Raw genomic sequence first — 16,232 nt, 5'->3', positions numbered from 1 at the left:
AACGGTGCCAAACAGATGGAAGAAGTACAAAGGAATGCTAGAAAATTACAAAGTGATGAGGATGGGAAAGTGTGGTCGTCAAGACGAGATCTTTCAAAAGAAGACAGAGAACCTGAAACTGAACCTTGTAGATGTAAAATGTCTAAATGAGAGCAGGAATAAAGAAGAAATCAATTCTTTTTTCTACAAAGTGATATGGGTAGGCAGACCAGTAAAATGGTACAAAAAGGCAATCCAACAAAATTGCTAGAGAAAGGGGTAGTGAAGAATAAGGAGAGAGGGAACATGTTCCTGAAAATTGTATACACCAACATAGATGGAGTGACATGAAAGATACTGAAGTTGATTGATGTAATACCGCTGCAGACAGCAGACACTGTTGCACTCATGGAGGTCAAACTTGAAGATGATATTTTAAATGAGGTCATATTCCCAAGGGGCAACTCAGTTTGGAGACGGGACACAAACATTATGAAAGGTGGTGGCGTTGCTGTGCTGGTGAAAGAACACCTAAAGGTAAACAAAGTAATGATTGCCAATCCACGAGAGGTTGACGTAAAAGCACTGGAGATCTGCAAGCAGGATGATCAGGATGATAAACTAATGATCATAAATGCATATAGTCCACTGCCATGCAACACATGGACAAAGGAAGAGCTTGACATTGCAGACGAAGCTGCAAAACTTGGAACTAGGAGAAGAAATGTGGACATTTACATACTACAGAGTATCACAAATTAAGAAAGTAATTAGAAACGGAGCAATGCAAAAGATGTACAGTAACCACAACACAGCAGTTGCAACATTAGGATCTGCAGGTTGGTAAAAGAATTCAACCAACTATGAACCACTTAGTTTGATGAAAGGGAGCAGTAGAACAACAGAAGTACACTTACATCACATCAGGGGTGGATACCCATATGCATGGTAAATAGGCTTACAGGTTCCGGAAGATGAGAGGAAATGTCAGCACTGTGGAGAAATACCCGACAGACCACTGGAACATTATCTAACACAGTGAACCAGCGCACACGACCTCTGCCTCTAGCATCAGCCTTAGAACTGAAGGGTGGATAGCCGGCACGAGGGCTCTGGGGCTCCCCCTTCCCCCATTCCCAGGAAGAGGGGGAGCTGTGCAGACAGCGGCGCGGCGACACGTGACGTCATGCTCATTTGCTTGTTTCTTTTTGGGGAGTTCTATCCACTTGTTCGGCTTTTGGTAGCAATTTTCACCAGAATAGGGGGTTTGTTTTGGGACGCCTACCTTTCTGGGTGCCTAACTCGGTCGATGGCAGACATAGAATGCTTCCAATCACACGGGGGGTTTCTATAGGCCATTGCTCCCCTTGCCTCTCTGAGGGGGCCAGGTTCTGGCTCGTGGTCCCTGGTAGGCCCACAGAACTAAATACACATGACTGATGCCAAAGTCTGAAATTAGCTTATCAGCCTGGATAAGCTTCAGGAGACGACGGGGTTCCCTCTAGAAAAAAAAGTTTTAATCCTGTAAACTGCCCTTGGGGTCAGGTGGGGTGCTAAACTGACTTAATTTTTATGAAGCTGAAGATTACAAATCTGTGAAGATTATCTGTGAAGAAGACGGCTCAAGCCTCAAGGCCTGAGCCGTCTGCACCCTGTATAAAGTCATCAGTGGACCGGATGAATCGAGTCACAAACAAGCAACAATTCTCACAGGACTCTGGGTCGAATGTGTCACCGACCCAACAGGCAGCTTGACGGAGGCAAAAACAGCGAGAGTCACCCTGAGACAAGGGGACAGAGCAACCCTTAAACTCGCACAAGGTGAGAGGAGATCCAGCGGTCGCATCCAACGAAACCCTTGTGCCCCCGCAGGGTTTTCCAGGGCCCTTAGACTGGTATCGCTAAGGGTAAGCCTAGGCAGGGTACTGCAAACCAGTGCCCAAGTCTACCGATCAAAATTGCTAAAAGCTGAACGCTCGGGACGTGTCCACTTACGGGGGGCCTGGCATGGGGTACCACCCAGAAACAGATATATAAAACCTAAGTCATAGACAGGGGGCAACGGACCAAAAGGCAGACCCATCATCAGGCAGAAAAAAAACAAGAGGACAACGTACCCAGGCGGAACAGAGTCGGTTGCTATAATAGGTAACAACTAGCTCTGTAGTACCCCGCGCCCCTACCAGTGCAAATTACCCCTTACCCCAAGGTAAACAAGGGAGGAGGAAACCCCCAGCATACTCAGGGCGGTCAATTATCGAGCAGCAAAAAGACCAACAGAGATAGACCCTAAGGTGACTTGCAGGAGATAACCCCCAAGCCCCAAGGGCAGTACTTACAGGACACTTAGGGAAGGGAATCCGAAGCACATGCAGCCCGAGTACCAGTGAAGATTACTCCCAGCTCAAGCACCACCCTGAAGACAGCACTAAACACAAGGCACAGCAATGAGACAAGAAACAGGAGCTGGAGTCACACGACCAAGCCTCAAACACATCAGCTGAGAACCGGAGGTGTGGGTTATCTTTTTGAAGTTACCTTGAGATGATTTCAGGGCTTAGCGTCCCCGCGGCCCAGTCCTCGACCAGGCCTCCTTTTTGTTACACACCCCCTAGGAAGTAGCCCATAGTAGCTGTCTAACTCCCAGGTACCTATTTACTGCTAGGTAACAGGGGACATCAGGGTGAAAGAAACATTTGCCCATTTGTTTCCGCCTCCACCGAAGATCGAACCCGGAACCTCAGGACTATGAATCCAAAGCGCTGGATTCATAGTCCTACCAGCTGTTAGGCGCCCTAGGTAGCCGGTGCGAGGGATGGGGCTCCCCCTTCCCCCTCCCATGAAGGGGGAAGCTGTGCAGACAGTGGCGCGGCAACGTGGTGACGTCATGCTTATTTGCTCGTTTTCCTTTGGAGGTCTGTCCACTCGTTTTACTTTTATTAGTAGTTTCAACCAGAATAGGGGTTTGTTTTGGGGTGCTTACCTTTCTGGGTGCCTGATCCAGTAGATGACATACATAGAATGCTCCAAAAGCACATTTGCATTTCTATAGGCGATTGCTCCTTGTGCCTCTCTGAGGGGGCCAGGTTCTGGCTCGTGGTCCCCGGTAAGCCTAAGAATTCCATTCAAACTGATGCCAAAGTCTAAAAGTTCCAATATTAGGCTAGATAAGCTCCGGGGAGCCGAAGGAGGCTCCCCCCAGAAAACTACTGTTTTTAGAATAATTTATTTTCGGCACTCACGGGAATATCATTTTAAAAGGTGTGCAGTGCAGGGGTTAACCTGCTCTCTACCAAAGATCAGACAATTCATAATGACCGAACTGTACAATTTTTTACTAAAGAACCTATTGATACTAACACTTTCCTAGAGTACAACAGCCTGGAAAAATCTCAACATGATATGAGCAAGGTAAATTCAGAGGTTTACTGCAATATATTACTTGTATTTGCCCCTCACGAGAGACTTACTGAGACGCACACAGTTATGAAGAATATACTGGGAGGATACTCGTATGTTGGGCAAACAAGTACTGTTCTAACCTGTTAACAGATAACTAAAGGGAAAAACATCAATTAAATTTTCATGCACTACTTGCATATTAAATAGCTACATGCAACACTCGACATTAAGTAGTCCAGAACACAAATTTTATTTAGAAAACTAGAAAATAAGGAAAAATATCACTGTAGAGAGATATGAAACACACATGTCTAGACATGGTTTGATTGCAAGAAGCCAATAAAATATGATATCTCTAGGCTAGCCTCTCCCGTGACATGAACAGGCCGATTAATTAAATGATTATTTAATACCAAAAGTGTAGTAACTATGGTAAGTGCAATGAATAGAGAATAAAATGAGTAGAGAGTTGTGTAATGAGTACAGGAGTGAAATAAGTTCAGGAAGTGTAGTTAGTTCAGTGGGGTACAATGAACACAAGCTGGTATAATAGGTGGTGCATCAAGTTCAATGAACACGAAGGAGGAGTTAAACTGCCAAGTAATTAATAATTAGCCAAGCTCCCTGCCAAAGGAGCTTCAGTAAGTGTAAAAGCTGATAAACTTTATTGTATATATGACCACATAGAAACAGGTATAAGCAAAAATCCTAAACTAAAAATAGGAAGAAAGCCAAATGAACTTCGGTGTAAAAATACAATGTAAATAAGGCATGCATAAATAGTTCAGTTGCACATTAAGGTATTGTTACTACTGTATAAGCAAAATCCTCTCACAAGGAATGTTGTCAGAAGATTTGTAATCACATACACAGGTGTTTGAAGGTCCCTTACCACGATCTGACACCAGGAAACCACGTCGCCACACAGATGGGGAACTGCTACGTGTCTCCCTGAGCACCACTGCTGCTGCTGAGGATGTGGAGGGTTGGCAGGCAGAGGAAGGAACCACTTGCTGACTGTTCATGCTCTCAACACCACTAATCCCACTGCTACTTGTACTAACTCTTCCATCGTTGCTATTAATAAAACCACCGTCACTAGAGCCAAGTTTCCTGTTACCACCACCAGCACCGCCACTGCCGTGTACCTCCCCGGCACCAGAATTAACGTCCGCTTTATTAACGAGCTCTGAAGAAGCTTGATCCGAGACGGCCGCCCCCACGGGGAACACCACCTGGGACCTGACATGCTCTGTAGTACCAGCCCCGACGGTCATCACTGCCGAGGTTATGATGGTGGCGGGGACAGGTGGCAGCACCTCACCAGGGGAGTCCCTGCCAGAGGCGATGCCCAGGTGGGGGATCACAGGAGTAACATCTCCAGAGATGACTGCTGAGGAGAGCAACCATGCATCTATGTAGTCAGCCAATTACAAAGCCCAGGCAGGAAATACATCACATAAACAAGCTTTATGTTCCACCAAGTTTAGACCAAATTATGACATGCACCAGCTGGAGGCAACTACATTATTAATCACAATAATATTAAAGTATAGTATTAGCAAAGAAAAATATTAGGAGCACAAGCAATATTGATCATTGAAGAAAATATTATACAAATGTTAAAATGCAACTACTGAACAAAAATAGTTACGAACTAAAACTGCTTTCGTAAATTTTTACCTTCCAAGAGACTGCTTTGAAAGAAAATGCTTTTAATGTAAAAAATAAAAATAATAAGCATACAGTACTTTATCATATTTCCACTCGCATTCATAAAACGACTCCCATATCTGCCTCACATCTACACCCGTGCTCATGCCACATCTATAGGGTACCACGCTTACCATACATGCCCACATCCAAATGGAGAAACTAAATGAAAACTTACTTTCCAGCCGTTCCATATTCACTTCACATCCCAGTCATACCCACACACCTTCATTAACACGAAGTTAATAATATTATGTGGTGAAAAACAAAGCTCTGACCATTTGTTTATATTGAAAACTGTACTTCAGAGAATCTGATTTGTTGAGAACTAAGGATCACTCTTATAAGTCATATGTAACAAAATTAATCTGATTTAAATTGTGAAATATTACTAAAAAATTCCAAAAATTTTAACACTGGCATAACATTGGTACAAATAAGAGTAATTACTGAAATGAAGTTACATTATGCGATAAAAAGCTCGTAAGAGTAATTTTGAATAACTTTTTCTTTGCGCGGCATTAATGTGACTGTAGACTAAAATAAGGGCCCAGGACAGATAAATTATTTCACAAGGCTGTGAGATTGTTCTTGCTATGTCAACTAAATTGCCACAGGTGACATACCACTGTCAACAAACTGTTGATCTCATAAAACACACAACTTACTGAATCTTTCATTTCCTCCTGACACAGTTTAATGGGCAACGAATACAAATAATGGTCGTGTAAAAATACCCATTTAATGCGAGATAACTATTTAAATATTCAATAAAGTTCTGTTGTGTTTGGTGTGGTTTAATTACGTTTCAAGTTTTTATCTGCCTGAAAAGATTATTTTCTTGATGAGAATAAATACACTCACTACATTTGCACACACCAGTAGTGCATTTACTGAGGTGTTCAACACTTGTTGACAAACATAGTCAACTTCTCATGTCATTTTGACGTCATATATAGCATTCAGATCGAGGCAATCCGATGGTAAAATTTAAACATTGGATTCACAACCAAGCAGAAAAACTTTTCATTATTTTAGGTAGTGATCTATTTCAAGATCCTTAGATATAAAAAATTAATGAAATAATAAAAATGCAGATTGTATTACACATGACGTCTAACAATAAAGTACACACTGCAGTATGTTTGTAGTTGACCAGGGTACATCACTTGTAGATTTCAGAGGCTAATGCATTACCACCTAAAGGACATAAAGTGCCGCAAGATCGCATATGCAATGCTAATGCTGAGCTATTTCTGTATCATTTGAAAACATCGTACAACTTTTTAAAACTAAATATAAGTCATATATCAAATTCCATATATAAAACCAATTTGTAACCAGGAAATAACATTATATAAAACATAACCAGAGTGAGCCAGTATCTTCCTCTCTCAACATTTGTTTGAACCATTAACTTTTAAGCTGCACAGAACGTCATATCAAGTTGGACATAGAGCTCAGTTTTTAAAATTTGCTCAAATGCTTTCAAATGTTTTGTGCATAATTTAATAGGCAAATGTTCCAACTTTGTCTAAATGATACCAACGTAACTTGAAAAACAAGAAAGTAAAAAATAATTATAAAATTGAATATTGAAAACTTCAGGTTTTGAAATCAGCTGCAAAAATATTACTAATTGTTCATTTGGTGTTATTATGCTCTCAGAATAGCATATGATCTTCATTTTCATATGCCCTGTATTTAGAATATAGGTTTTCAGCACAGTTTACTGTAAAAAAAAATAGCATTTGCCATCAATATGGCATTTGATATATGTGCAAATTTAGACAACAAAAATTTATAACTCCAAACCTTTAGGGTTTATGAAAAATCAATTCTATAGTGATTGTAGAACAGACAGCTGTGCACACTATATGTAAAAATGATGAGAATCGGCCAGAAACTATATCTTTGGATACAGAAGTTGAAATTCAAGTTATAGATAATTGAAGTTGAAGTTATTGACAATGAATAAGGCAGTTCTAATTCATTAATTTACTTGTATGTTTTAATAAACATTGTTTGGCATTCATACTCGAATGTGAAAGTTGTAGGTCAATGTGTATTGAAGTGAAATACAAGAAAAAAGAAAAAATACAAGAAAGAAAAAAAATAGGGATAATATAATGATTTAGGGTATACTTTATGTAAGTGGAAAACCCCTAAACTTGTCCCTAATCAACATAACCTAAAGAGACAAAGAAAATAAGAGTTTGAAATCTATGAAAAAATCAGCTAAAAAAAAAATCAGTCCAAAGTTCTGCGAGTTGTGACTGATTTATTTGGTAACCAATTTCATTCTATCTTCACATAGTTAGGGACGGGTATGCACTCCAGGATGTGACGGTTACAACAAAATCTGATAATAAACTTTGGAAAAAACTAAAAATGTACAGACAAAAAAATACCCTTAAAAAAATTTAACATTGATGAAAGTAACATATTAACATTGGGCAATGTATTTATATGATATATAACAAAATAAAGCATAACATACACATTATGATTTGTGTTATTATGAATTACTCAGTAATGCTATAAATGCACCAGCAGCTGCATATTCTTACTACTATTCTTCTTCTTTGTGCAATGGATAGGAGCTTGCATATCTTTATTACTACATTAACCATCAGTTCCAGTTAATAGGAGCTGTTCTCCTTATCAACCAAACGTTCTTCTTTTTTAAAAAATTCACCTAAATTAAATTTCTGAAAATATTTTGATGAAAGTTTCACGACGCTGAAGCCAATAAGTCGGAGATTTGTTTAACCTTTTTAAGTAATTTTGACATAATTTGAATATTTTTCGCTTCCCGGCCGCTAATGCTGAGCGGTTTAAGGGTTAACCCTTAAGTTGCGCAACACATCATATGATGGGTTGAGTGACTTGCTATAAAATGCGCATCCCATCATATGATGTATTGGAGTACTACGCAAGATTTAAACGGCCCGCAGATACACAGGGTTCACCTCGCCTTCATCAGGGCTCTTGTAAACAGACGCCATTTAAATAAAAATCGTGGGCCAAATTCCCGGGTGTGAGGGCCTCAGTATTGAGTGAGCTACCAAGTTTGACGCACGCAGCATGAGCTCACAGCACTGCTGTGAGCTCATGAGTTCAGCTTGTGACCACAGCATCACCTAAAATGCCATAATATATATGTTCATGCTATTATTTAGCAATGATAATATTACAGAAAACCCCTGACTGTGATAAAAATGACCAGGATTCTGATAATAGCAGGATTGTTGTGATAATTAGCGCTGTAGTGGGAGGAGTAATCTTGTGGGGTGGGAGGTAGCATTGTCAGCTGACTGTGTGTGACCACCTTTTACTGTCTGGACTCACTATACAGTACCAAGCTTAGTTGTTAGCTGTGGTGAACAAAACATGCAGATACTTATATATAACGTCTGTATATAAAAGCAAAAACAGTATGGTGGGAGGAGAATGGTGGCGAGTCAGGTGAGGTGACGGAGGGAGGAAGTAGCAGCCAGTGGCAGGCTGCCACTGCCACTCAGCATACCAACTTAGTGGTTCGTTATGGTGAACACAAATGTAGATACTTGTATATAACGTGTATATAACGTGTATATACAGTGTAATAACAGCAAAAGGAGTGTGGGGGAAAAAGCCATTTTGGTGATGGGTGTGGCAACATCTGCATGATTTGTCATGTTGGTAGGGGTGGCCACTATGCTCTTTGGGCATTATACCAGCTTAGATGAACAGTTATGGTGAACAAAACATGTAGATACTTATATATAACGTCTGTATATAGGGTAATAACACCACAAACAGTATTGTTGGGGGTGAAATTTTAGCGCGTCTGACCTTGAATGTGTGAGGGAGGCAGCCGCCAGCTGACTGTGTGTAACGACGTTTCTTAGAGCCTAAACTAACTATATCAACTTAGTTGTACAGTTGTGGTGAACAAAACATGCAGATACTTATATATAACATCTGTATATAGTGAATAAAAGCAAAAACAGTATTGTGGGAGGAGAATGTGGGTGAGTCAGGTGAGTTGAGGGAGGGAGGAAGTGGCAGTCAGTGGCGGGCTGCCATTGGCTGCCACTGCCATTGAGCATGCCAACTTAGTGGTTCGTTATGGTGAACACGAATGTAGATACTTATACATAACATCTGTATATAGTGAATAAAAGCAAAAACAGTATGGTGGGAGGAGAATGTGGGCGAGTGAGGTGTTGAGGGAGTGTGTGGCAGCGAGTGGCTGGCTGGTGTGTGGTGGTCACTCCTTGTTACTTTTTGACTCATAATAGCAACTTAGTGGTTTGTTATGGTGAACAAAACATGCAGATACTTATATATAACCTGTGTATATAGTGTAATAACCGACAAAGTATTTGTTCACTGTTTGATGAACATAATAATTGAATCAACAATATGCACACCATAATTTTGAGTACAGCGATGATTCACTCATTTTATTATATAAATATATCACACTACACACTATTGAATAATACTACAGTAAAAAAACTATGAAAAATCAATCAGAGACATTTAAATAATTAGGTAATTATCTCTTTGTGGCCACTCCTGCCTGACAGCTGGGAGCAACAGACCGTCTGGGACGCACGCCGAGTCAGCGCCTGTTTTCTGCCAGACTTCCCCGCCCTATAGCGGGCAATATATGCCTCTTATGATTTTTTTTATGATTTTTCCTATGATCAGAGAACACAAATTAACAGGTTTAGAAGAATTTTTTTTTTGGTATGCGCCTGTGGGTGACAAATGCTAATTAGCCCTGAGCAACACAAGGGTTAACGTTTAAGCATCAAACTTTCCCTTCTGAAAGGTATGAAGCTAAAGATGCATTCATTAAACAGCACAACAGGAAATCTTTTGGCCACCTAAATGCAACCATATCATGCTACTTACATCACCTCACAGCCTAGATATGAACTATGTATTGAACAAGAAACATTCAACACAGTTATATTCCCACACTAGTGGAGCTGATGCAGCACAAAGTAGAATATTCCCACACTAGTGGAGCTGATGCAGCACAAAGTAGAATATTCCCACACTAGTGGAGCTGATGCAGCACAAAGTAGAATATTCCCACACTAGTGGAGCTGATGCAGCACAAAGTAGAATATTCCCACACTAGTGGAGCTGATGCAGCACAAAGTAGAATATTCCCACACTAGTGGAGCTGATGCAGCACAAAGTAGAATATTCCCACACTAGTGGAGCTGATGCAGCACAAAGTAGAATATTCCCACACTAGTGGAGCTGATGCAGCACAAAGTAGAATATTCCCACACTAGTGGAGCTGATGCAGCACAAAGTAGAATATTCCCACACTAGTGGAGCTGATGCAGCACAAAGTAGAATATTCCCACACTAGTGGAGCTGACATGAAGTGGAATATTCTCTACACCAGGGGGGAGGGGGACGGGGTAGCGATGTACCATGACATTGGGCAATTCCCTAAACTAGGTGTAATGCCATATTAGGAATAGTGAAACCATTACCTACCCCGAGAACGTGTGCTTCATCAACACACATTTGGGTTTCTAATATCCTTAGTGTACACAATTTTGTCTTATCATTGTAGTCACAAGATGTTAATATCAATAATAAATACATTCTAAAGCCTGTTAGTCTCTGCAATATGGTCTATGGGATGTTAGTTTCTACAGTAAATAGTCTAAAGGATGCTAAATTCAGTTCTAAATGGCTTAAAAGACGTTAATATTTGCAATTAATGTATAAATTATAAACAGTATATACATAATTATAAATCCTCAAGAATATTTATTCCGGTACCATAATTTCTATAAGATAATGATACACTGTACATCACAAACCTAGTGACGTCTTCGAATCACGTTTGCTGAAGAAGTTGGTTGAGCTCGAGCCATGTTTGGTGCTGTGCGGGGATTTGAGGGTGGCCGGCGAGCGTTCAGTGTGGCTAGAGAGTGAGGTGGAGACACCAGGTAGTGTACCATCCCCATCTAGATCATATGCTGGAGTGCTATGGCTCTTGTCTAGTTTGGGCCTATCCTCAGAAACACGACGTGGCCTGCCAGATACATCTTGCACAGACTCACGGCTAGAATTAATGGTCTTATCGGGAGAGACTGTACCATACTGCAAGGAAGGTGACTGAGCGTGTGCAACTAATGCTGGACTTCCTACTCTTCCATTTGTATTGTCCTCTGTCAACAGTGGACGATGAGCCACTGAAGGAGAGGAGGTGTGACTTCCTGTTGCTGCACCATAGTTAGTAGGCTTCCGTGGTGGCAGTGGTATGACGTTGACTACTTTCTTTTCATATTTTTCTTCACCTGACAGACATTCTTGGTCAGCATTTCTCTTTCCATTCTTGCCACCTGTGTCATCAGCTGACTTGCCTCCACCTTCCTTCACAGGACATTCTACCTGTCCACCTTCTTTGAGCATTGCTTCCTTCCTTTCTCTTATCAGCCTGACTTTATTTTCAGTGCCTATGCAAGTGTGCGGACGGGCAACACGGTCCGACCCACCAGATCCTCTTAACAAATCTGGGTCCGATGGGTCAGAGCCCTCAATAAATCCACCCCGGCCCCCACGAATCCATTTCACATCCTGCAAAAGCTGGAAAAAACAATTGCATGTACATTAATCATCCCCATCATTTAGTCAGTATTTCAAGTAGAAATTAATAAAATATTTTATTTTCAAATATATATGGCAAACCACATTAAAAATATGTGTATAAAGCACCCTGAATCCCAATACAGGCACACGAGTCTACTACAGCACATGGTAAATGAAGGGATTAAGCTGCAAATAATTATGTCTGGCAAGAATCCTGAATAGTCAATAAATGTGAAATTAACTTATAAGCAACAAAGTACACAACTAGGATGGATTAATCAAGTGATATCTTATTTAACCCTCAAACCGCGCATATCACATATAAATGATATCAGTGACAAAACCGAAACCGCGCACATCATTTATATATGATTTCGTGTCTAGCGCTATAATTTAAACGCCCCGCCTGGGATAGGGGCAGCTATAGTACAGCCACGACCGATAGTTGCCAGATGCCACCTAGAAAAAAAATCCAGGCCAACATTCTTGGGTGCTACAGTGTCAGTATTGAGCAAGCCACCAAGGCTGGTGCACGCAGCACGAGCTCACAGCACCACTGTTCAGCTTGTGACCACAGCATTGCCTACAAATACCATAATATAAATGATACTGCTATTATTTAGCAGTGATAGTATTACTGAAACCCCCTGACTGTGATAAAACTGACCAGGATTCTGATAATACCAGGATTGTGGTGATATTTAGCGCTGTGCTCCATGGAGGGAGGAGTAAGGCTGTGGGAGGGAGGGTTGTGGCGTCGTTTTCTGACTGTGTGTGGCCACCATTTATTGACTGCACTCACCATACCAGCTTAGTGGTTCGCTATGGTGAACACAAATGTAGATACTTATATATAACATGTGTATAGTGTGAGATAACAGCGAGAGGAGTAGGTTGGGAGCCGCCATTTTGGTGAGGGAGGAGTGTCGTCTGCACGACTTGGCATGTTGTTTACTGATGGCCACTATGATCTTTGGGCACCATACCAGCTTATTTGTTCAGGTATGGTGAATAAAACAGGTAGATACTTATATATAATGTGTGTATATAGTGTAATAACACCACAAACAATATTGTTGGATGACAAATATTAGTGCGTCTGGCCTTGAAGGCGGCCGCCAATCAGCTGACTGTGAGAGTAGCTACGTCTTATGGCCTTTACTCACCATACAAGCTTAGATGTACAGTTATGGTGAAAACATGTAAATACGTATATATAACGTCTGTGTATAGTGAATAAATACAGAAAGAGTATTGTGGGAGGTGAATGAGGGTGAGTGAGGTGGTGTTGAGGGAGGGAGTGGCAGTGAGTGGCTCACTGGTGTTTGGCAGTCACTCCTAGTTGCTTTTTGACTCACAAGACCAACTTAGTAGTTCGTTATGGTGTACAAAACATGCAAATACTTATATATAACCTGTGTATATAGTGTAACAACAGCAAAACTATTTGTTTATTGTTTTATGAAAATAATTGAATCACTAATATGCACACCATAATTTTGAGTACAGCGATGGTTCACACATTTTATAATATAAATATACCACAATTCACTGTATGGAGTAATATTACTGCAAAAAAACTAAGAAAAAATAAATCAGAGACATTGAAATAATTAGGTAATAATATATTTGTGGCAACTGCCGTCTGACAGCTCGGGCGGAGTAGACCTCATCTGGCGAAGGCTCTGCCAACACCCCTTTTTTGCCACACTTCCCTACCCTATTGCGGCTAAAATATGCCACCTACGATTTTTTTGTTATTTTTTCCGTGATCAGGGAACAAAAATGAACACTTCTATATGACGAAAGAATTTTTTGGATTTTTTTTTTGTTGCGCCTGTGGGTGTGAATTCCATTTGGGCCCCTAGCGGTTTGAGGGTTAAACTCATCAGTTTATCAATGTGCAAATACATGGTAATTAATTTTTATTAAAAGTTTACATGTTAATTTCAGTACAGTACGTATATAGTATTCAAGAAACACAATGTGTAAGCATAATGAACAATAAATAATAAAATGATGTGATAACACAGAAAATTCAAAGTGTTAAAAAATACAATAAAAAAATATTAGACCCAAAGATCCCTGGAATGCTACTCTCAACACTTAAGAGGACATTTCACCTGGTCAAAGCTGAGAGAAGGTCTGGTGGTGGCTCCGGGTATTGTGGCACGACGCTGCACTGGTGCACGAGGTTTTGGGTGGTATAGACGCACACTGACAGGAGATGTGCCGGCAAGGTCACTGTCAGACAAGAACGGATCATCCTCAGAGTCAGAGGCTTCCGACTCCCTGTCCGATGTGGTGCTCGGTACATCGCTGCACAGATGAAGACAAACAATGATAAAATGGGCAACAGTGATGACATGTACAGCATACTGAACTTGCTAGTAGTAAAACTGGTGACAGAATATTTAAGTTTAAATGAGAGAAAATATGACACTAGTAAACAGAGGCGTGCCAAGGGAGGTGTAAATGCCCTTGGGTGCCTAGATGAGTGCCAAGGACGGTAACAAGAGGTATGAAAGATTAGCAATGAAACTGTTCTAAAGTGACAAACATTAATGTGCTTAATATTGATCGATATTAACATGGCATAAGAGTATACTGGACTCACAACCAGGAGTCGCATCTATTGAGAAAACTCACCCAAGAGACGGTGGAGGCTGTGGCGATGGTGCTGCCTGCTGTGGAGGAGGAGTTATGGATTTAGGACGCCGTAACAGGTTCTCTTCACGCCTCAAAGGCATCTTGTCTACTGACCTGGTGGGAGTAACACTTTTTAGTGTGGCAGGTCAAATTTATCACTATTTACAACAGTGATAAGATCAATAGGAGCTAAGACTCAATAAGAAAGCATGTCTGTCTGCCAAAGGTTGGAGGCCAGATGCTTAGGGCAAGCCTCACCCAACTCTCACACACAAAGCATGAGAGGTACGAGCGTCACAGGCCAGCCGAGGTAGGCTCCAGTGTAGGTAGGCCACACATTAAATACCTCCATCTAAACCCCCCCCCCTCCCAACCCCCATGCAATTTTCTGAAAGAAAAGTCTGAAATGTTAAAATGTTGGTTTTGTTGTCCATAGATTTATTCAGCTGTTCTAGTCACATCTAGTGCTTTATGTTCTAGTGAACATATGACCCCTGTATGACTAACCATCCTGCGAGATGGGGACTCTTAGTATCACTACTACCTTATTCAATTTAATGTTTATGATGATATCCTCATAATGCACCCATACATAATGCATGCAGACTGCAGACTACTGATCACATGCCTCTGTATGACTAACCATACTGTGTGATGGGGATTTTTAGCATCACGTAGCTAGCATTTTGACACACTGTACTTCCCTTCATATAGTCTAGGGGAACTGCACAAATGCAGATGTAGCTAAATGTGTTAATGTAAAAACAAATCTAGTGCTGTTGTATAATTCCGAGAGAGAGTGTGGGGAGAGGCAGAGGAGAAGGGTGAGGGAGGGGGTGAGGGAGGGGGTGAGGGAGGGGGTGAGGGAGGGGGAGGGGGAGGGGGAGAGGGAGGGGGAGAGGGAGGGGGAGAGGGAGGGGGAGAGGGAGGGGGAGAGGGAGGGGGAGAGGGAGGGGGAGAGGGAGGGGGAGAGGGAGGGGGAGAGGGAGGGGGAGAGGGAGGGGGAGAGGGAGGGGGAGAGGGAGGGGGAGAGGGAGGGGGAGAAGGAGGGGGAAAGGGAGGGGGAGGGGGAGGGGGAGAAGGAGGGGGAGAGGGAGGGGGAGAGGGAGGGAGAGGGGGAGAGGGAGGGAGATGGGTGAGGGGGGAGATGGGTGAGGGGGGAGATGGGTGAGGGGGGGAGATGGGAGAATGTATGAAGGAATGAGAAGGGGGATATTTGAAGAGAAAATTGGATAGATGTGAGGAGGGCGGGTAGACGTGATGAGAGGGGGATAGAAGTGAGAAGGGGGGGGAATAGACGCGAGAAGGGGGGGGAATAGACGCGAGAAGGGGGGGGAATAGACGCGAGAAGGGGGGGGAATAGACGCGAGAAGGGGGGGGAATAGACGCGAGAAGGGGGGGGAATAGACGCGAGAAGGGGGGGGAATAGACGCGAGAAGGGGGGGGAATAGACGCGAGAAGGGGGGGGAATAGACGCGAGAAGGGGGGGGAATAGACGCGAGAAGGGGGGGGAATAGACGCGAGAAGGGGGGGAATAGACGCGAGAAGGGGGGAATAGACGCGAGAAGGGGGGGGAATAGACGCGAGAAGGGGGGGGAATAGACGCGAGAAGGGGGGGGAATAGACGCGAGAAGGGGGGGGAATAGACGCGAGAAGGGGGGGGAATAGACGCGAGAAGGGGGGGGAATAGACGCGAGAAGGGGGGGAATAGACGCGAGAAGGGGGGGGAATAGACGCGAGAAGGGGGGGAATAGACGCGAGAAGGGGGGGAATAGACGCGAGAAGGGGGGGAATAGACGCGAGAAGGGGGGGAATAGACGCGAGAAGGGGGGAATAGACGCGAGAAGGGGGGGAATAGACGCGAGAAGGGGGGG

At 42.5% G+C, this 16,232-nt stretch overlaps 1 protein-coding gene across 3 annotated transcripts in view; it reads right to left on the bottom strand.

Annotated features, from left to right (window-relative positions):
- Positions 1–16,232, bottom strand: part of LOC138350034 (serine-rich adhesin for platelets-like) — an 81,520-nt gene that overhangs the window by 39,599 nt on the left and 25,689 nt on the right. The window contains exons 8-11 of one of the 3 annotated variants that reach the window (XM_069300298.1): positions 14,359–14,472; positions 13,833–14,028; positions 10,938–11,706; positions 4,274–4,774 (exon numbers count right to left, since the gene is read on the bottom strand). In XM_069300298.1, coding sequence (XP_069156399.1) covers positions 4,274–4,774; positions 10,938–11,706; positions 13,833–14,028; positions 14,359–14,472 — 1,580 coding nt within the window. The remainder of the gene's footprint in view (positions 1–4,273; positions 4,775–10,937; positions 11,707–13,832; positions 14,029–14,358; positions 14,473–16,232) is intronic. The other 2 variants (XM_069300299.1, XM_069300300.1) reach the window with 2 other exon arrangements.

The sequence above is a fragment of the Procambarus clarkii genome, chromosome 43 (genome assembly GCF_040958095.1).
Source record: "Procambarus clarkii isolate CNS0578487 chromosome 43, FALCON_Pclarkii_2.0, whole genome shotgun sequence".
Classification (NCBI taxonomy): Eukaryota; Metazoa; Arthropoda; class Malacostraca; order Decapoda; family Cambaridae; genus Procambarus; species Procambarus clarkii.
Note: the sequence above shows the minus strand (reverse complement) of the source record. Positions and strands in the feature narration are given on the sequence as shown.